The sequence below is a fragment of the Amborella trichopoda genome, chromosome 7 (assembly GCF_054954075.1).
Source record: "Amborella trichopoda isolate Santa Cruz 75 chromosome 7, AtrichopodaSantaCruz75HAP2 v2.0, whole genome shotgun sequence".
NCBI classification, from domain to species: domain Eukaryota; kingdom Viridiplantae; phylum Streptophyta; class Magnoliopsida; order Amborellales; family Amborellaceae; genus Amborella; species Amborella trichopoda.
Window position 1 is genome coordinate 632,678 of NC_142342.1, and position 21,585 is coordinate 654,262.

Below are 21,585 nucleotides of genomic sequence, written 5' to 3' on the forward strand. Positions count from 1 at the left end.
TCGAAATGTTTGTTTTTTTTTGTAATCCATGATCGAAATGTTTGTTTTTTTTTTTGTAATCCATGATTGAATTTTTTGTTTTTTGCTTTTTTTGTAACCCATGATAGAGTTTTTTGTAATCCATGATTGAATTTTTTGTAATCCATGATCAAACTGTTTTTTTCTTTTTTTGTAATCCACGATTGAATTTTTTGTTTTTTTTTGTTTGTTTTTTTTTGTAATCCATGATCGAATTTTATGTAATCCATGATCGAATTTTATGTAATCCATGATCGAATTTTATGTAATCCATGATCGAATTTTATGTAATCCATGATTGAATTTTTTGAAAATTTGTGATTTTTTTTTTTAATCCATGATCGAATTTTTTTTGTAATCCATGATAGAATTTTTTGAAAATTTATGATTTTTTTTTTAATCCATGATCGATTTTTTTGAAAATTTGTTATTTTTTTTTTTTAATCCATATTATTCAAAGAGAAAATGAGAGAGATGATGATTCTGAGACCACCCTATCCCAGCCATATTATTCACATATCGAGTCCCAACAGCAACAGTGTAGGGATGAGCACGAAATACTGTAAATTAAATGCTGAATGGCGGTTCATGCATGGAAAGAACATATCAATATTCGCATATTCATTCAAAAACATGAAAATTCTTAATGGAGTACCCTCATTTTTTATTGAATTCCTAAAAAACAATATTTATAATGAATTTTAATAATTTTTTCGAATTTTTTTTAAGCTTTATTCTGACCGATTCACCCGATTCTCGATCCGGATCGCCGATTCGCCGATCCAAATCAATTGTTTGAAAACCCGATCCAAGTCACCGATCCGTTTTTTAAACCATTGGTCACAAGAGTTTTCAACACTAAAATTGGGCCTTGAGGTCCTCCATGTATAAACCACTCCATTTTTCAAATTCATTAGAGTAAGTAAAAAAAGAATTAAAAAAGGAGTGGAAATTACACAAGTAAAGGAAAAACATGGGCAATTTCTGCTTAATAATTTCTAAGCGCCTTACCTTTCCATTCAAGTACTCTTTTATTATGACCTTACCTGATTTTCCTGTTTCTTTGACTCTCCTTTTTTTTTTTTTTAAAGAAAGAGGTAAGAAAAACCAAAAAAATTAAGCTAAAAATAAAAAAGGCAGTCATGAATATTGTAGAATTAAAAAACAAGGGAGAATTTCTGGTTAAAAATTTCCAAGCACCTCATTTCAATGACCTTACTGATTTTTTACAGTTTTTAATCACAGTGTCTTGTTTAGACGTAGATCCTAATTTTAATTTCCTCTTCCTTCTACGTTATTAATCCATTTGAGTATTCACTTTAATGACTCTGACCTGGTTTCTAATAATGACCCTGACTTGTTTTCTAACAGTTTTCACAGTGTTTTCTTACGGTTGTTTCAGGCATAAACCCTAATTCCCCATAAGATTCCTTTACAAAACTGCCAAACACCAGTAAAAAGAGAAGGAATAAAAAAAAAAAAAAAAAAAGCTTTGAAAGGTATTGTTTTGCCAAAGATCCCTCTCCTTGTCTCTATTTGCAGGTTCCCCCTCTCATTTTCTTCATAAATCCCTTTCTCCAATTTATTACAGTGAGGCTCTTATATCCACAATTTTCATCTCCAAAATATAATTTTTATCACAGTGAAGCTCTTACATCCACAATTTCGAGCTCCAGATCCTTCGATCCCTCCCAAATTAGCCAATTTACAGGTTTTCTCTGAGCTCTAAGGAGACATTCTTCGAGGTTTTGTCGAAAATGGCGACTGGTACAGTTTCAGCTTCATTCTCTTGTTTGAAGAGGTCGGATTGTGGTTTGAGCTTCTATAATGGAGTTGGGTCTGCAAAAATTGGCGTTACTCGTAACTTGCAGAGGATTAGGTCGAGGAAAAATAGGGTTTTGGTGGTGAGGAACTCTGGGTCTGAGACTGTGGAGTTACAACCTGCTTCAGATGGGAGTCCTCTGCTTGGTGGGTGGTTTTTTAAGGCTATGTTCATCTTGTTGAATTTTATCGATTTGGATCTTCTTTTATGGGTGTATTCTTTGGGTTGGTTTTCTCTTTTTGTGAAGTAGGGGGATTTTGATCCCAAAATTTGAATTTTTCTGTTTGTTCCAATTTAGAATTAGTTCAACTGGTTGAGTTCTATAATCAGAATTAGGTCTACATAAATTTTCCTACTTTTGTTTTTTTGGAGCTGGTAAGTTTCTTTAAGCTGGTTAGTTTGTTTGTATAGTTGAACTCTTTTAGTTTTATTTTTTTAATTTCATTCTTTCTTCTGCCTGCAGATACTTGTTCTATTTCCTTTTCTTTTTCTTTTTTTAATGTTGGAATGCATTTCCCTGTTGAGCTAAACCTTCTTGTGGTATGACTAAATTGCTCTTTTTCTTTGCTAGTAAAAATCTTCTGCTCTTTTTTCTTGCGTCACAAGAATTGCAATTTCATTTATTTTTTCTTAGTTGACTCATAATGCTCTCTCTCTCTCTCTCTCTCTCTCTCTCTCTCTCTCTCTCTCTCTCTCTCTCTCTCCCTCATGTATGCTGCTAAATTTGAGGATTGAATTGCTTTTTCCTTTTTCAATTTGATGTGATCTGGATTTATTCACTTGCTTGTATTCTTCTACATGGCATTGAACCTCTGATTTCATAAATTTTGGTTTTCTGATTTCAGTTCCTAGGCAAAAGTATTGTGAATCTATACACAAAACGGTAAGAAGAAAAACCCGTACCGTGATGGCTGGAAATGTGGCTCTTGGTAGTCAACACCCCATAAGAATTCAGACCATGACAACGACTGATACCAAGGATGTCACCGCAACAGTGGAACAGGTCTTTAAATTCTTTCTCCATCTTTTTATCGAGTTGTTCTACTTTCTTTCTACCATTTTTATCAACTGAAGTGTCATATTATCCTGCAATTTTTTATTATATCTGTAAGAGCCAAATCTTGATTCCTTTTTCCTTAGTCATCCAACAAATCGGCATATTGAAAACCTATCCATGCTTTTCCTTGATTCCTTTTCACCGAAAGGTCTATACTTCGATGCTAATTTTCTCATGAATGTGATTTCTCATCGATGGGTTTTTTCTATGCATTTATTCGGTCCTTGATTCCTTCGTCAGGTCATGAGGATAGCCGATAAGGGTGCTGATATTGTTCGAATAACAGTGCAAGGGAAGAAAGAAGCGGATGCTTGTTTTGAGATAAAGAATACCCTTGTTCAAAAGAAGTAGGACTTACGACCTCCCATATATCTTTGGCTGGAAATGTTGGAAAAGGTTAAATAATATTATTCTTATTTTGTGTTTTGTTGCAGTTACAATATTCCACTTGTGGCAGACATTCACTTTTCCCCACCTGTTGCGATGAGAGTTGCTGAGTGCTTCGACAAGATCCGGGTCAACCCTGGGAACTTTGGTATGTGAACCACATTTCCCCCATTATTTAAAAAATTAAGACCAAAGTTTTCCCAATGTGATAAATTTATGCTTCTTAATCCCCACAGAGAAATTTGTATCTGTTCAATTACTGAGATCATTGCTTGCAGCTGATAGGCGGGCTCAGTTTGTAGAGCTTGAATACACTGACGAAGGCTATCAGAAGGAACTTGAACACATTGAAGCGGTCAGTTCAATCGTCTTCCTAGTTGTTTGTTTGTTTTGTAATTCCTGTATATTTCATTCAGGCAAAGTACTATACTTGACTGGCATTCCTTGTATGACTTTTTTTCCCTACTTTAACAGGTCTTCAGTCCATTAGTTGAGAAGTGTAAAAAGTATGGAAGGGCCATGCGAATAGGAACAAACCATGGAAGCCTTTCTGATCGTATCATGAGTTACTATGGTGATTCCCCTAGAGGAATGGTTAGTTGATTGCGACCATTCTAATCTCTCCTATTTTCAAGATAAGGAATCTTTATTTTATCCTCTCCATTCTGATGTTGTTATGCTCTTCAAACAGGTAGAATCAGCATTTGAATTTGCAAGGATCTGCCGAAAATTGGATTTCCATAATTTTGTGTTCTCAATGAAGGCGAGCAATCCAGTAATCATGGTCGAAGCATATCGTTTACTGGTTGCGGAAATGTATGTTCAAGGATGGGATTATCCTCTGCACTTGGGAGTTACTGAAGCTGGTGAAGGTGAAGATGGAAGGATGAAATCAGCTATCGGCATAGGAACCCTTTTACAGGTTTTCTCAAAATCCTTCCCCCCGGTATCTCATGTATTCTGTGAGTGTTCAATACAAATGTTTACAAAGTAAGTGACATCTTGTAGACCATCAGGAACATTTGTAATATGTATGATATAGTAGCTAATCGGTAGTTTTGGAAAGTTGTACTTCTGATTTAGTTGATATGTTTCAGCTAAATTGAAATGGTGGGGCCCTGAATTTTGGAAACCAGTACATATATCATTCCAGAGCTAGCCATGTGCTTAGAGCTCTTAATATTGAAAACCTCTTCTGAGGGAGAAGAAAATAAAAGGTAATCTGGCAAACTTGTGACCCTTTGTTTCATACAGGATGGTTTGGGAGATACAATTCGAGTTTCACTGACAGAACCACCGGAGGAAGAGATAGATCCTTGTAGAAGGCTAGCAAACCTTGGGATGAAAGCAGCAGAACTTCAGAAAGGAGTGGTAAGCATGCATATAGACATTGTCATTATGAAACTGGTTTAACTTAGATGCTTGCGAAGCTTTGGTTATGGTGGACATGCTTGCTCGGTGGAAAATAAAAGCTGTAATCTGTTCCATGAAAACATGGGTTGAATCTGATGACTGATCAGAAACTTGTTAAATTTGTATGATTGCTTCTTTCCAATAGGCCCCATTCAAGGAAAAGCACCGTCATTATTTTGACTTTCAGCGTAGGACTGGGCAACTACCAGTGCAAAAGGAGGTTAGTTGTTGTTCTCTTGGATTCCAGTATACTCCTTGAAAGCAGTGCTCCGTATACCTTTTTCTCTATTCGTTGTGTCGGTCTACTTCTAACTTCTCCATGTCATTCTGATGCGAATTCTGTAGATTTGACACTGAAAATGTGGTTAATTGCAGGGTGAAGAGGTTGACTACAGAGGTGTCCTTCACCGTGATGGCTCTGTTCTTATGTCAGTGTCCCTTGAACAGTTGAAGGTAACAATTAATTTACTTATTCTCCATGTCAGATGGATATATTCTGTTGCTTTGCCTATAAATTTTAAAAGCTTACCATGAAAGGGAAGTATATATCCTGTTATTCTTATTGAATACAGAGAGGTCTCTGGTCATATACAAGTATATGACAAATCTAATGCTTCATTATGAAATAGTGGTCAGTCTCAGGCTTAGTTATGAATGATTCTTTGACTACATACTTATGGCGCTATTTGACACAGCATCATTAAGGGTATGGGGTGGATGATATTGTCTTATATACATGTCTCACTTGAGTTTCATGCATGCTGCATGTTATGAATGATGTGGTTCCTGTGGACACTATTATTCTCACTTTGAATATAACTATCCATTTCCTTTTTTTTACGCTAATAGCTATCAATACCAGTATGGCATTTTGCAAGTTTTCATCATCCGTTTTTAATATTTCCTCACTCAATGTAATTTCCTTCTCTATCAGACACCTGAGCTTCTTTACAAATCACTTGCAGCAAAGCTTGTAGTTGGTATGCCTTTCAAGGTATGTGCTTATCTGATCTCTGATTTGCAATTTAACATTGGAAGCTATTTTTCTGTACAGTGGTGCTTGTGAATTAAAGCCTGTGGTATGTATGCATTAGGATCTGGCTACCGTGGATACTATCCTTGTGAGAGAACTTCCTCCAACTGATGATAGTGATGTGGTATAGACTCTGACATTTTAACTTTGTACAATTCCTTCAGTTCTATTTTCTTGGTTCTGCTGATGCCTTCTATTTTTTTTGGGATTTTGTATGCAATGGGACCATTTACCTCTGGTACAAGGAGGTTACAATTATTTATAACCATCCAATGTGAAATCTGGTAGCTTGGGTGTATCACAAAGTTCAACAAAATTTCTTTGGAACATTGAACCTGGTCAATGGAATAAATGCAGCAGTCCAATTTCACATCCAGTGGTCAAGATTAATTGTGACCACCTCTTACCAAAGATAAATAGTTTCATTGTATACTTTTCCTTCTTTTTTTTCCATTTAAAACTCAGACACTTTACAAACAATGATAAAAATATCATGTAGACTGTTTCCGTAAAGAGGATCATCCTCAATACTAGCCATGATAAAAGAAAAGTTTTCGTTTTGAGGAAAACAATAAAGTTTTGTGTTATATGGGTTATGAGGGGTTTTACATGATGAGCTCTGAAAGATATCTATTTGTGATCAGAGGCTTGCACTCAAAAGGCTGATAGACATAACTATGGGGGTCCTTACACCCTTGTCGGAGCAGCTAACAAAACCCCTGCCTAATGCCATGGTCCTCATAAACTTGAAGGAATTATCAAGCGGTGCTCACAAGCTTTTGCCAGAAGGTATTTATTCTGATTGCACCTTGAATTTCTACTGTTCTTTCTATAATTCTAGCTATAGTGTCATTGTGTAATTTAGAATGTTGCGTCACACCTATGGCCCATTCAGGCACCCGCTTGGCTGTATCTGTTCGAGGCGATGAGCCCTATGAAGAGTTGGAGATTCTTAAGAATTTGGACATTACAATGTTGCTGAACAATTTACCTCCAACAGAGGACAAAATCAGCCGTGTACATGCAGCAAGGAGGTAAATAATTAATTCTACCCATATGTAAAAAAAAAGCTTTTTTGGCTGGACAAATCTGGTGTATTTATTTTGTTTGAATGCCATGACTGGGGAGAAATGTCACTTTATCACATTCCAAGGTTTTTGCATCATTCACTTTGAAATAATATTTTTTTCTACTATTCTAGTGATATTCAATTTTAGTCGATCAGCCTACAAGTTTCTTATCTGAAATGTGATTGTATGCTTAAAGTTGAATGTATGAAGCTTGAGTTTCTTTTTCGACTGCAGATTGTTCGGGTATCTAGCAGACAATGCTCTGAACTTCCCCGTAATTCACCATCTACAGTTCCCCAGTGGAGCTCACAGGTCTGTAATTTATAAAATCTATTGAACTCACTACAGTGGAATAATGCATCTGTTTGGTTTAACCGTGAGCTGAAGCTGTTTTTTGGACCTGCAGAGATGATGTAGTCATAGGTGCTGGTACTGATGCCGGTGCCCTTCTAGTGGATGGCCTTGGTGATGGGTTATTATTGGAAGCCCCTGACCAAGACTTTGATTTTCTGAGGAACACGTCTTTCAATTTACTTCAAGGGTGCAGAATGCGCAATACAAAAACTGTAAGTGAAAAAGCTACCTCTGTGTTTTTTTCTGTGGTTTTATTTTGTATAGGTGTCACATATGCAACTACTTGTACATGCATGCATGGATCATATAACCATAATTTGGGTTCATAAACATTCCTATTCCCTTACTTATTCACGAATAGATCCCACTCATTGGCAAAAAGAAAAAGGCAAAATTCGGCTCCAGTTGTTCATGATTAAGACTCTCCACTTATATGTAAACCTTTTAAAACATAGAACTATGTTTTTTCCCATAGGCATGAGTTACAGAAGCATTCAAATATTGCCTTAGCATGTGTGTTCCCACACATAAACACAGAGGCATATTCGTACGCGCACACACAGAGTACATATGCATGTCTATATTATCTTGCAAATGTTCAAGGTTATATTGATGCATATCTGGACATCTAAGTCTAATAGTTTAATGATCCCACATGCGCCGTTCTTCCAGGAATATGTCTCATGCCCCTCTTGTGGACGCACACTTTTTGACCTTCAAGAGATTAGTGCTGAGATACGAGAGAAGACATCACACTTACCTGGTGTTTCGGTATGTTCCGTATATCTCCCAATAAGAGTAATCCTATCAAACTTCTTTTTAAACCAAAAACCTAATTCTAATGGGATATGGCCAGATTGCAATAATGGGTTGCATCGTGAATGGGCCTGGTGAGATGGCAGATGCAGATTTTGGTTATGTTGGTGGTGCCCCTGGCAAAATTGACCTATACGTTGGGAAGGTAAACACTCTCTTCATTGCTGAATGCCATATATTATAGACCACTTTGTGCTTTGCTCTAGCTCTATACTTTCCCTTTTCTTAAGTATGTTAAGGTTGTTTTGTCACTTGGTGTTTATTATTTTCCCCTCCCAAAATTTATGTTCTTCCTCTTTATTAGTCTCCTCCGAGTTCTCCGCCAAAGTGGTGCAATACCACGTGTGCAAAAACTACGCACACGTTCACATCTAGTCTATTTGTGTTACGAGGTTTTCTTGAGGTCACATATACACAACACGGTATTAAAGCTTATAAAACAATATTGTTCTCCATACATGTGACCCAAGATTGTGTTGCCATTAGTATTTAGAAAATTGTGACACCATGAGATAGACTAAAAAAATCATTGAAAGTATCAATTTTGTTTATAATACCTGGATGTATGCAGCTTCTCTACACTCGTTCAGAAAAGGTACTTATTATTTTGATATTATTTCATTTTGATTTTACATTGAAATGCGGTCTAAGAAGGGCGAAGACCTTAAACTTTTCCTTAACCCATCCCATACCCTGGTAAAAGGGCATGGTTGTGTTAGGTACGCAGCCAATGTAAAAGTTTGTCAAAACTCATAATGAATCCCGATAAATTTATAGTATCTGATGATTCAAATGCACGAAGATGTTTATCATGTTATCTGCAATTTTATTGAGATTTTGCCAATGTATGTATGTTCTATGTATAATGGGACAAATAGCCAATAAAATGCATCCCACTGTCCCACAGCTAGGCAAATGGTAGCTCAACATTTCTTGACTTTTGTGGTTTCAGACTGTAGTGAAGCGTGGAATTGAGATGGCACACGCAACTGATGCTTTGATTCAACTGATCAAGGATCACGGGCGCTGGGTTGATCCTCCATCCGAAGAGTAACTTCTTTCAAAATTTGTCTATTACAAGAAAAGGGAGATTTTCCCTGGAGGATACACGTGGAAATATTTGTTGCAACAGTAATTACTTGCTGCACTGCCATGGAGGTTACAGGAAAGGTCTCTGTAAATTTTGCAAACCCCTGGAGTTGTCTCTTCCTGCAGTTACCTGGATAGGCTGAAAGGTGGGGGCCAGTCTAATTGAGCAGCATCAGATTAGATCCACATAAGTATGTAATCATATTTCTTTAACTGGTAATATAATTGATGATGGTTTTTGAAATGCAAAGTGACTGAATGAGAGTTGAAAATTGCAGCTGCAAATGAGAAATATATCCTGATATTTCTCATCTTGCAAGGCATTAGCTGTGAAATATTTCACTTTAGGTGCAAACGGGCCACAATCACCCCATCCATCAGATGTGAAATTGGGGGCTTGGATGGTTGGACGTACCATTAATTGAGCTCAAAGTTTCAGATTTCATGTGAAGAAATGGCACACCCAACTCCCGATTTTACATCTTAAAGAAATGACCCAAAATGACAAATCAGGATTCATGTAGCTAACCTTAATTAGTTGGTACAAACCGGTATTTGAGTAGTCAATCCCAATTAATTGGGAAAATTTTTTGACGATGATGATGGCTGAAGTGGTTGAAGTGGGAGTCCTTTTGTAATGAAACTAAACAGTCTCGTAGGTTACAGTCCTAATGAAGAACGACTATTGATTTAGGTACAAGAAAAGATTTGACTTTGGTTTATTACAAACACTGCCAAGGATGTGCTCCGTATTAATGTGGATTGGTTTTAGGGGTGTGTGCGCTGGTGCTACTTTGTAGTGGCCCATAGCTCTCTGGACTGATTCGATAGCTCAATAAAGATAGGAAAAAGTTTATATAGAGCTGAAGCTCTAAACAATCAAATAGAGCTCACCTCAAAAATTTCACTATAAATAGTTAGTCTTGATACCCAAATATCCTCAAATTGATCATCTCGACATCAAGCAGCATGGACATGAGAAAAAAAAATGGATTTCAAGTTTTGAAAATAATATATCTTGCAATGTATTTTTGGATTGTCAATTTTCCAGTTTTCATAAATCTATTCGATCTATAATATTTTTTAAACTTTAAATTTTATAATTAAAGATGAAAACAATCTTAAAGCTATCACAAAGATTCCTAATATTGAAACCACATTTCTCGACATTATTTGAAGGTGTGCTTTACGTTGATTGTTTAGAGCATCTATACAAACCGCACCCATACAGGCAAGGTTTATCAAAGTGAATACGGTCTATGCGCTCTCATTAAAAATAGATTTCGTCTTTCATCAAGAAAGAACCAGTTACATCAAGGGATAAATGCGCTTTCTTGCTAAACTCAACTAATATTATACTCGAAGAGTAAGCGATGATATAAAGTGAATGGAGGTGTTATACAATTAAAGACTCTTTCTACAAACTTTAATACTAAGGTTTCAAGAAGTAATATAATATGACAAAGCATACAGAACATTTAATTTTTGTACAAAGAGATCACAATCATTCTTGTCCTTTAAATTCCAAATTGGATGATTATAAAAATGTCATTGAAAAGATTCAAAATTCATAAAAAAATTAATCTCAAACTCCATGACTAGCCTAAGCCATCCAATTTGACAACAAATATACACAAGGGGTTGTGATTGTATACAATCCCATATAATATAGTTGTTTTAAGTTAGGTTCCACGCATGTTCTTGGAACTTTCACCTTCGAACTCGATGCACAAATAATATACCAAAAAGGCTATACAATGGCATCTATACAAATAGTCACCATATATAATCTGAACCATGTATTCACAACAACGGATGACTGAGATGAATCCCCCTATACAATGGCATCTATACAAATAGTCACCATATATAATCTGAACCATGTATTCACAACAACGGATGACTGAGATGAATCCCCCTCAAGTAATTCAAACCTGCTTGAACAACAGAACAAGCCTCACCTATTGCCGAAAACATACATTTGAAGCTACATTTTAGTATGCTGCTTGTCTACTTCCATACTACGCATCATTCTCCACTCACTCGTCTATTTACACGAACCCGCCCCTTCAAATTCATATTAAAGATGGAACTTCAATTGAAAATTTTGTTTGTTGGAGAATCTCAACCATGGCGAATATGATGAATCTTGGGAAAATAAATTTAAATAAAAATACATTTTAAATGTATTTTTAATACCTTCAATTTTAGGTTTTAATGGTAGATCTAAGCCTTCAAGAACTGAAAATCATTTGCCTCTAAAATTAGCTTAGAGATGACATTCCGATATCAAATGCCTTGTCATGGTTTAAAACTCTATTTCCGTCCCTAGTTATAAAATCTAAAATTTTAAAAACAATACATATCAATAAACACTTGAAAATCTTGAAAATAAATGATCTCAGTATTTCAAAAAGCACTAGGCACCTAAGCAGCCCGGGGGTCAGCGCCTAGGCTGGCACCCAGAACCTGAGCAAGCCAGTAGAAAGAAATTTTTTTTGAGGTCTTTCTTTCTCTAAAATAGGGTCTAATGGGCTTTAGGTTTCAAATGAACTTAAAACCCACAATTTTGCCCCTTTATTAAAAAAATGATAAAGAAAAATGCCCTCAACAAAAGGCATTTCCACCCCTGGGCAAGGCTCAAATCCTAGGCGGCTGCCTAGACGGATTCCCGAGCACCTAGCCAGGCGCCCAGGGATATCCACCTAATTTGGCTGACTAGGCCTGGGCATCGCCCAGCCTTCTAGCTGGTGAGTATATATCTTAAGAGTCAAAATAGTGAAGTGTGCATTGAAAGTGGCAGAGATGAACTAATGCAAAAATTACTAATGTATGAACTCAAATATCTCAAAAAAATGAAGCAAAGCAAGAACAAAGCCCAAACCAACCAACAAATGTACATAAGAGGGGAAGGCAACAAACATCTTATCGGAGTCTTACACAACAAAATGAAGGCATCTCCAAATGAAGGGAATGGAGAGTAACAGTTCAAAGGAAGGTAAGTACTGACAGATAAAGAGATCAGTACTTCACTGTAGTGACATGCTTGAGAAGCATGTGAACCACCTCATGGGAAATGCTCGAGGCCTCCATTTTCAGGTGCTGGATCTTCGCCTCTGTCTCTTGTTCGAGGCGTTTAACGTTTGAACCCGTATCTCCGCTGCTCTGTTAAATTCAGACCAAAAGGAGATAAGCAAAACAATCAAAAACAACTGCAAGCCTCTCTCTCTCTCTCTCACACACACACACACACACACATTGGGGCTGGTACTAATAATTTGTAAAAAGTAATAAGTAAAATACTATCTAAAGGCAAAGATACACAAATAATAGATTGTACCTCTGCAACTTTTCTCTGAAATTCAGCTTCCATCTGGGCACGAAACTCAGCAATCTCCTTCTCGGCCTCTTCTTTGGCCTGCTTTAGCCTAGCCATTTTCGCTTGAAAGAAAATGGAAGAGAAAAGTGAATATCAATAGTAGCTTTCTTTTTTATCAAAAGTATTGACTTGTTGAAATCGTTAAGGGTGAGATAGACTGTGTACCACTCCTTGCCGCATTGACAATGTGTTGAGCTTCTTGCTCTGCAGCAAGCAAGAGCTGGATTCCTCCTTGACCCCTGTTAGCTTCCATCTTCCCTGCCGAAAAAAATATTAAGCTGCAGTTCCATAACATTGAACAAAGATACAAAGTTTTTGTGATGCAGGATAGCAAAGACAATCAAAGACCATACCTCACTTGACAATTTGAAAAGAGATTTCAAGTCATTCAAGTCTAATGCATAAGCAATATGGTTTATGGCTAAGAAACTAAGAATAAAAAACAAAACGGCTAGTCCAGACCATGAAACATATCCAAGAAAAGGAATGCCTGTATAGGTTTGAGGAGGAACTGCATAAACTTCGTTATGGACAAGATTTTGCAGAATAACTACTCCTATGGTCATTGTGTCTACTGGTTACATAATTCTAATATCAAGGAGCCCAACAAAGTAGTGAATATATGAGCTAGCACTGAGAGTTCCTAATGACTATCCACTACTGTCACTCCACAAGCTGCGTACATTTTTATTCAAAGTAGTCTATCAAGTAACTATCTTCCTCTCCTAAAAATAAAAGAAAGAAAGAAGGTGAAGTCCTTTTCAAAAGCTCTTACATTTGTGCTATATTTGACTACGGCCCAAAGGATTGGTATGTGTATGTCAACCGTCAAATATTCTTAGTAGAGTGAGATGGGCAAACCATAAATAGCTATATAAAAGGACTTATTCCACAAACTCATTGTAAATTTGTTTTTTTTTATAATGAAATGATAAGATTCCACAAACTCAATGTAAGTTTGTTTATAAATAATTAATATTAAAGGACTTATTCAAACGCTGACCTCTTGGCAAAAGAGGGGGCCTGCTCCAGTTCCCCCATTGGGAACTATTTTTCGTGGCTACCTTTTCTTTTAAGCCTCTCTGAATTGCCTATCCTTTTTGTACATTTTTTGGACCCTTTGGGGCTTGTATAGAGTCACCTTTGTGGGTCACCATACCTCTTGTAATACTTCTATTTTTATTACTTGGTAACGCACTTATAGTAAATTTCACTCAAAAAAAAATTTGTTTATAAATAGTAATACAAAGGGGCAGGTCCTTCCAAATCCCAGACTAGCCTATCCAAAAGAAAATGATTAATATGTGTATGCATATCTAGTGGTCATGTATTTCCTAATAATCAAACAGTGTGTCTCAAAAAGAGAAGATCACTGGTCACTTTTTGGGCCCTCAATCACAATAGCTTCTCCATCTTTTCTTTTACAGACCTGCACCACCATTGGCCAACCTTGCTGCAACTCAGACCCCATAGAATTCCTCGTAGCAGAGGCTACCTATTGGAGTGGTGAACTCCACAGTAGCAGAGGCTAAGGCTCTACTCAAGGGACTTAGAAGATTCCATCCTCAATGGAGTACACAAGTGATGGTAGAAGGGGACTCCAGCAACACCATCGCCTAGGCATCCGGCATTGCCCCCTGCCCATGGAGACTCGATAATATCTTTGGGAAATTGCCCATCTTAGTAGCAGTATTCAATTCTCCTGGAGACACACTTATCCCGAAGCTGATAACAAGGCAGATTCTTTAGCAAGGGAGGGATCTAGTCTCAACTCTCCCAGGGGAATCCCGACCCCCCTTAGCACTCATCCCTTCTTTTTTGGTTCTGCTGTAGAGTCTCATGTACCTTAAAAGGTCTTTGTACAGGGCACCCTGTTAAGGGAACTGCCTATATTTTTTTTGTGTCTTTATACTCTATTAATACAAAGTCAACTTTATCAAAAAAAATAAAAAACCAAACAGCAACTTCATCCACATATCTAGATGCCCTAGTAGTTCATAATAAAGATGCTTAACTTCAAATAACATAAAAACACAAATCAACACAATTCAGTCACCCTAATCAACATGATAAACAATTCCATACACCCAATTCATATTTTCTTTGAACATATTATTCTCATAAATCCAACAATCTCGATATGTTTCACATTAAAATCTTAGTTCAACACCAAGGATGCAACCTCCCTTAATCCTTTTTGCAATTTGCAGTAAAATTTGAACTGGCAGCAATAGATACCATTCTTCCAAAATTTTCAACTTGTATAATTCTGTTTCAACTATCAAGCACAGGTTTCAATATAAGACCAAAACTCTAAACCCAAAGTCTACCATTTTCCCTGTTCTCTACACACATCACATTCATAACCCCATGCCCCCCAAAACCCCTCTTTCTTCTGTCGAGATTCTTTCATGTGCAACCTTAACCCCATTACCCCCAGAACCCCTCTTTCTTCTGTCAAGATTCTTTCATGTGCAACCTTCAAATATGTGTTACGGTTTTGTGTTGAGAGCCTACCTCGATAAGCTAACCTTCAAATATGCGTTAGGGTTTTCTGTTGAGAGCCTACCTCGCGAAGCTTATCGAAGGAAGAAGGCCCCTTGACTGACATAGAGAGAGAGGGAGCTCAGAGTATTGAGAGAGAGAAGGGGGAAGGGGAGTATCTAGAGAGAGAGAGCGTGTGTGTTTTTAGAGAGAAAGAGAGAAATACTCGTGTGTTTTTAAAAGGAAATCCAGCGTCAAAGTGTAAACCCATATGAGTAGGTTTCGACTATTGCCGGTAATCTGGAAAAATAATAAATTACCATTATGTGTAACAAAACGAACCCACATTGTTCATAAAAAGGACATGGTTTTTATGAGGGAAAATGTTTATATGAGGTCCCAACCTCCTACTGTACAATATTGTAGTAGGCTTGCTCCCAAGTTTCTTATCAACTACAAAGCATTCTCTCCAAACCCCTGACCCAAAATCAAACACAAAAAGGACATGGATGGATCATCAGCTATAAACCATGGATCAGACGTATAAATCCCTTTGATAAGGTCATATGCAACAAGGAGATAAAATGCCAGAATGATTTTCAAACCTACTTAAAGATTCGCAAATAAGAAATAATCCTTGCAAAAAAAGAAAAACAGAATATAGATACAGCAAAGGAAATCCAAATCTACTATGACCATGAAATAAATATTCCAGCCCAAATCTACTAGGACCAAGAAATAAACATTCAAGTCCTAAAATGACAATAGAGAGCAAATGAAAAATTCCCTACAAAAAAAGCTTCAATAAATCTCACGCCATGAGCTATCCATTACTTTAGCTGTCAATAGCAGATCAAATACAACAAATTTCTACAAAAAACAACATAGAGCAAAACAGATGATATAGATTGTACTGACCATAATCACTTATACCAAATAACTTTCTGAATATCAGAGAAAATTTTAAGGAAAAAGAAACAGCATAACTCAAGTTAAAACCGATCACTGCAGAAAGGTAACAATAGATCACAGATCAGTTCCATCAGAAGAGGTAGAACAAAATAATATATCTAACTACAACAACATACAAAAGCATGCGGGAATTCACAAAAACCCTAACCGGAATCTAAAACTTGACTCTTTACAATCGAAAACGAAATAATCTGCAGAATACAAAGCTGAAACCCAGCAAAGCCTAACCATATACCTTCATCAAGATAAAAAGGTACCCCTCAAAACCCTAAACAGATTAAAGACATGATCGCATAAGCCATGGTATGAAAGCACGCAGAAACTGTAGCACAAACACATAATAGAAAGATCTAAAAACTCAGAATAACCTAGAGAATTAAACGCCATAAATCACCTATCAAGAAGAAAACGAAGAAAGCCATGGTCAAAGAAAATAAAACCTTGCTTGTATAAGAAAAATACCTTGAAAATAGAATGAAAAGAAATGCCAAATACTCTGATCGAAAGCGAAGAAAAGCTTGTTGACAATGAAGCTCGGAGAGAGGAGAGGAGCTATTTATACAGTTGAGACTAGGGTTAGGTCTGATAATGGAGATAATTTTTGGAGGTTGAAAAATGTCCAATTTTTTTTGGACGATGTTCGGATAGGGCTGCTGCCCTATAGAATAGGTATAGTGAAGTGTTTGGTGAGTCGGTCGACTCAACTATTTTTGTGCGGTCTCCCAACAAAATATATCTCAAGGATTCATTTTCGATTAAAAATTTTATAGATCAATAGTCTAAAGAACAATTGCTTCATGCGGGTTGGGCCGCATTTCTACAATATGCAATCCAAACGTATAAAGCATCCATCTTTAAGATGGATGCAAATAGGTAGTCCCTCTAAAAACAATTGTAACTAATAGTCCAAATGTTTTCTTAATATAATTATCATTTCAAGTTTTCAAATTTTATTTATTTTTTCACATACGTGATCTCCATGTAAAAAATTATATATTCTCTAAAAATTAGGATCAAATTATATTTTAAAAATATATTTATTGCCAAGCCCGTATTTCTACATATGTGGGCTTGGCCGCATGCTAACTGTGTTCATAATCTAAACACGACAATAATCTAAATTTAGAATTTTTCTCTTTTGACAAAGTATAAATGTTATTTTTTGAAATCCTTTCTTCACTGTTCATTTTAACTTTTACTAGATGTAACATTTTCTGACATCCATCTTAGAGATGGGTGTTAGATCGATGGATGTTAGATCGACAATGGACCGCACGGTAATAGGTGAGTTGGCTGACTCACTAAAACCGTATCCAATAAGTAAAGCCTCACCTCAAAACTCATAAAAAATTGTAGTTTTGGTATTGAAAAACCTTCAAATCGACCATCTCAACCTTGACCATTATGGTTGTGAGAAAAATTAGGATTTCAAGCCCTAAAATTAGTATGTATTGTAACCTATTATCTAGACCATCCATTTCACCCTAAACAAAAGTTTTCACAATCCGCAAGATCTATATATATTTTTTAGCTTCAAATCTCATAATCAGTGTTGAAAATTGATGTTCAAGCCATCTGCCCAAAGTGCTTTCTGGACAAGGATTTTAGGCGAGGCTTTATTTTATTTTCATAAAACCTAGGCCTTATAGAAACTGCATCCTTTTTTTTTGTGGGGAAAAGGTATTGTTTGATGCAGTACTTAAAAAAGCGGATTTGTGATCCGAATCGTTCACACCCATATTCGTGTCGGATCAGTGTATCGGTTCGTAGAATTGGCCGAATTGGTAATTTTTGTCCCAAATTTTTTTTCAAAAAAAAATATAAATCTCCAAAAATAGTGTTCTTTTAGTTTCTAAAATAAATTAGGAGAGGTGCATCATGAACTTTCATTACTTTGTAAAAATAGGTGAATACTTAGAGTTTGAGACGTTTTCCTGTCTGAATTCTATTACGTAGCATACAACAACAAAAGAAATAACCTAATACAAAAACGAAAGAGGACTTCATTTTTTCAGAATATATTTTTTATTTAAAAGTTATGTTCCCGTTACAATACGTGATCTATGTTGAATCCCATCTCAAGTTTTAGATGGCTCTTTCACCACCCGTGCTTGCTCCAAGGAGTAAAAGAGAGATCATGTATTCTTTCAGTTGGTTTTCCACACATCAATATAATTCCAATTTTGCATTGCAAGTTAATTGTTATAAAAATAAAGTATTCTCTTGTAAATCAAACTACAGCCAGCATGATCCAAATCATATTATTTCCAGCAGAATATAAAGTCAAATTGTAGATAAGAATAAGAATAAGTTAATCACGTATCATGAACAGACGTTTTACTGCATTAAAAAAAATGACAATAAAATTGAAAAATACAAATTTTTTTGTATGATAATTATACATTCATGACATATAATTGAATATAAATACAATAAAATATAAAAAATGTCTTATTATACAGAGAGAAAGAATAACATATATTTGTCAAAATTCACAATTTTAATCAACAAATTAATTTAAATTTGATTACTCAAAAAAACGCTAAATTGTATCAATATGTATCTCGTGAAGTCAACCTTGAAATCATGTTCAATCATGCGAATTAATTTCATGATATTATGGACAAAATCAGTAGCTTCAAAATGCCTAAAAAATTACAGAAAATGGATCAAAATTCAGGCCATAATAAAAAAAAACAGCAAATAAACCCTAAAACGCATAGACAAGCACATAGCATTTGAACAAAATATTGATCCAAACCAATCCATAACTTCTATTTCTAAAATAAATTTACAATAATAAAACATAATCAATCACCAATCTCAAAACTAAGGCGAAATTAGAGACCCAAATCTCTTAATCCACCAAATTTCCTAAAATTCATACACAAAATAATGTCAAAACAATAGGTCCTGGTCCAAACAAAACCGCCATTGCTCAAAGGGCTTAAGATCTAGTCCAAAAAACACAAAAGATTCAAAACATTCAGTTTACTACAGACCAATAAAACGATCTATCAATTCAAGCACAGAGAGAGCATAGAAGAAACACAAATTTAGGGTTTTGTGTTGAGAGCCAACCTCGCGAAGCTTATCGGAGGAAGAACACCCCTTGACTGATAGAGAGGGAGGGAGCGAGAGTCTTGAGAGAGAAGGGGGAAGAGGAGTATCTAGAGAGAGAGAGAGCGTGTGTTTTTAGAGGGAGAGAGAGAGCGAAATACTCGTGTTTTTAAAAAAGAAATCCAGCGTCGAAGTGTAAACCCAAATGAGCGGGTTTCGACTCTTGGCGGTAATCTGTAAAAATAATAAATTACCATTATGTCCAACAAAACGAACCCACATGGTTCATAAAAAGACATGGTTTTTATGACGGAAAACGTTTATGTGAGGTCTCAACCTCCTACTGTACGAGTAGAGTGCATCTAAATAAACCACTACTGATTATTTACGTTTATATGAGGTCTCAACCTCCTACCATACGAGTATAGTGCATCTAAATAAACCACTACTGATTATTGTTCTTAGGCTGGTAACCCTCGACTCGACCTCGAGATTCATATACATGAAAAAAAAAAAGATTCATAAAATCCTATAAATAGTACATCTTCTAACCCGTTATTTGGACCATCTATTTTTCAATATTTTCAAGTGTTTTGTTTGATTGTCACAATTTTTAAAACTTTAAATTTTATTATTGGGGGCAACAATAGATTTCCATATTATTGATACGCTTTATGGCATGGAAAGTGCACTTTCCACATAGTTTTGAGGCACATCTTCCTTCAATAGTATAAGGTTGCCACTTTATACAAACCTCACCCTTTTATGAGTCCTATGCTAGTATGTAGGTTGATTTAAAAAGTGTAAAGACCTTAATTTTTCGCTTAACCCGTCTCAAGCTCGAATGAAGGAGGTGGAGTGTATTAGGTAAACAACGAATGTAAAACTCTATCAAAACTATTTATGTATATGGAATTTATGCCATCGGATTTTCTACAAATAAACCATTTATCTTTTGTACATGGATATCCCAATCATTTCCATTCATTAGATATTGAATTTGATGGCAAGGGATGAGCCACAAAGTCCGAAAATTTTATTTTTTGAACTTTGTTTCTATTCAATGACACTCTTAAAATCACCTATTTTGAAATTTAAGGGACATGAATGATTGCGGGGGGAGGCGGTTTGGATACCCCTATCCATGTTTTATTAAATAATACTAATAAAAAATAATATATGGATTATAAATTTACAACCCTACAATCGGGCAATTGTACAACATTGTAGAGTACGTGGTCTAGTGTTCGTAATAGTGGCATCATAAAAAGTCATGGCTTGTTTAGCTAGTATGTCAACCATCATATTGGCTTCACGATAGACATGTGAGATGTACCGCACATGTTCGATGAGTCTTTGTCAGCAATTGGCAACAACAATGTGACAACGCCTTAGAGTTCTGTATCTATCTCGAAGGACATTGACAAATAAAGATGAATCACTTTTAATTTGTAAATGAAAGCAATCTAACTCCATGGCGATATCCACTATGGCTTGCAAAACATGAAACTTTGCATAATTATACTTGTTTTTATAAGTGTTATAATTAGGAGATACATACTATGAGATTATTTATTTTTGATACAAAGAGGCCACAATTGGTACTAGCCATTGAATGTCAAATTAAATGGCTCAAGCTGTCTCATAATTCAGTCCTAATCAAGCATATTATATCTCGAGATACATGCTACATACGTGGGATGATATCTTGATTATGAGGTTGTAACCTTATAAATCCATTTTATATTACACTTGTCCTTCAAGGATTGTGTTTCATAGTTTTGAAAATGGGATATGACATTGTGAGACCTTTCCACACCCATGTATGTAGGATTTTAAATGATCACCATTAAATTTGACACAAATATATAGAAAAGTTAAGTCTCACACCTATGTAATAATTTTTCTAGAGATCCGTACTAAATTTAATAGTGATCTTTTGAAGTCCTACACGCATAGGTGTAGGAGGTTCTTATAAGATCATTACTCTTAAAAAAAAAAAATATGCCTACTCCTCGTGAGAAATAAAAAAAAGGTTACACTATGTTTGAACCATTCACTATTTTGGAGTAAAAGCAGTCCATAACTAATGACTAATATTTCATGGTGCTTTGATTGAAGAATTGGGAATATGTTTTTCAATAGAAAATCTCTTGTCCACATCATGTGAACAGTGGAAGGCTGCACACTTTAGATTTAACATGGCCACATCCAACCAAGATACCGATATTTTTTCATTAAAAATATTTTATTTCTGTATAATTTGTGCGATATATAAAAACATATCTATTTTTTATTTTTAAATAAATATTATTTTAAAATAAAATACAAACCGGCCATTAGATGACACTAAGTTCTATTTGAGCCATGCAAGGGGGCTTTTGCACCAAACTTTACTACCACTTTTTACCCTAAACCACATTAAATGCCAAACTATACGTTACTCCAGTGGAAGCATACTACGAAATCAACGGTTAAAATATTTTCTCCAAAAAAGTGAAGATAACGTGTTTTGAAATATTCCTCCAAAGAAAAAGCGATATCAACCGTTCAAATATTTTCTCCAATAAATATCACTTCTAGGTGAGTTTGTGTAGAGCCTAGGCTCTAAACAATCAAATTAGAGCTTAC

The 21,585-nt window shown here is 35.7% G+C and overlaps 2 protein-coding genes across 5 annotated transcripts; one reads left to right on the forward strand and one right to left on the reverse strand.

The window, feature by feature from the left end:
- The first annotated feature begins 1,610 nt into the window (after positions 1–1,610).
- HDS (4-hydroxy-3-methylbut-2-enyl diphosphate synthase) lies at positions 1,611–9,303 on the forward strand. The gene is made up of 19 exons (XM_006854446.4): positions 1,611–1,986; positions 2,686–2,843; positions 3,138–3,244; positions 3,332–3,432; positions 3,563–3,639; positions 3,759–3,878; positions 3,976–4,206; positions 4,539–4,655; positions 4,843–4,917; positions 5,073–5,150; positions 5,632–5,691; positions 5,792–5,854; positions 6,375–6,519; positions 6,626–6,764; positions 7,035–7,112; positions 7,207–7,366; positions 7,827–7,925; positions 8,011–8,115; positions 8,923–9,303. Exons 1-19 carry the CDS (start codon positions 1,776–1,778, stop codon positions 9,022–9,024), a joined length of 2,226 nt encoding a protein of 741 aa, XP_006854508.2. The 5' UTR covers positions 1,611–1,775; the 3' UTR covers positions 9,025–9,303.
- A 2,630-nt stretch (positions 9,304–11,933) lies between these two features.
- Positions 11,934–19,226, reverse strand: LOC18444272 (V-type proton ATPase subunit G 2). 4 transcript variants are annotated; one of them, XM_011628800.3, is made up of 4 exons: positions 18,976–19,226; positions 12,604–12,696; positions 12,400–12,500; positions 11,934–12,224 (listed from the first exon to the last, which is right to left on the reverse strand). In XM_011628800.3, the coding sequence occupies exons 2-4, from the start codon at positions 12,689–12,691 to the stop codon at positions 12,081–12,083; spliced, it is 333 nt and encodes a 110-aa protein (XP_011627102.1). In that variant the 5' UTR covers positions 12,692–12,696; positions 18,976–19,226; the 3' UTR covers positions 11,934–12,080. The 4 variants fall into 4 exon arrangements, with proteins under 4 accessions (XP_011627102.1, XP_006854509.1, XP_020529269.1 ...); XM_006854447.4 differs by having other exon boundaries at positions 12,604–12,691; positions 18,976–19,222; XM_020673610.2 differs by lacking the exon at positions 18,976–19,226 and adding an exon at positions 15,008–15,185.
- Positions 19,227–21,585: the final 2,359 nt, after the last annotated feature.

What these genes read in the sequence shown, in the direction of transcription:
- HDS (XM_006854446.4), top strand. Translation starts at nt 1,776, where the DNA reads ATGGCGACTGGTACAGTTTCAGCTTCATTCTCTTGTTTGAAGAGGTCG. An exon ending in AACTTGAACACATTGAAGCG is followed by an intron (nt 3,640 to 3,758) that starts GTCAGTTCAATC and finishes CTACTTTAACAG; the next exon opens with GTCTTCAGTCCATTAGTTGA. An exon ending in TCACAAGCTTTTGCCAGAAG is followed by an intron (nt 6,520 to 6,625) that starts GTATTTATTCTG and finishes TGGCCCATTCAG; the next exon opens with GCACCCGCTTGGCTGTATCT.
- LOC18444272 (XM_088871968.1), bottom strand. Translation starts at nt 15,049, where the DNA reads ATGTCAGTCAAGGGGCCTTCTTCCTTCGATAAGCTTCGCGAG. An exon ending in TGTCAATGCGGCAAGGAGTG is followed by an intron (nt 12,501 to 12,603) that starts GTACACAGTCTA and finishes TTTTCTTTCAAG; the next exon opens with CGAAAATGGCTAGGCTAAAG. An exon ending in TTCAGAGAAAAGTTGCAGAG is followed by an intron (nt 12,225 to 12,399) that starts GTACAATCTATT and finishes TGAATTTAACAG; the next exon opens with AGCAGCGGAGATACGGGTTC.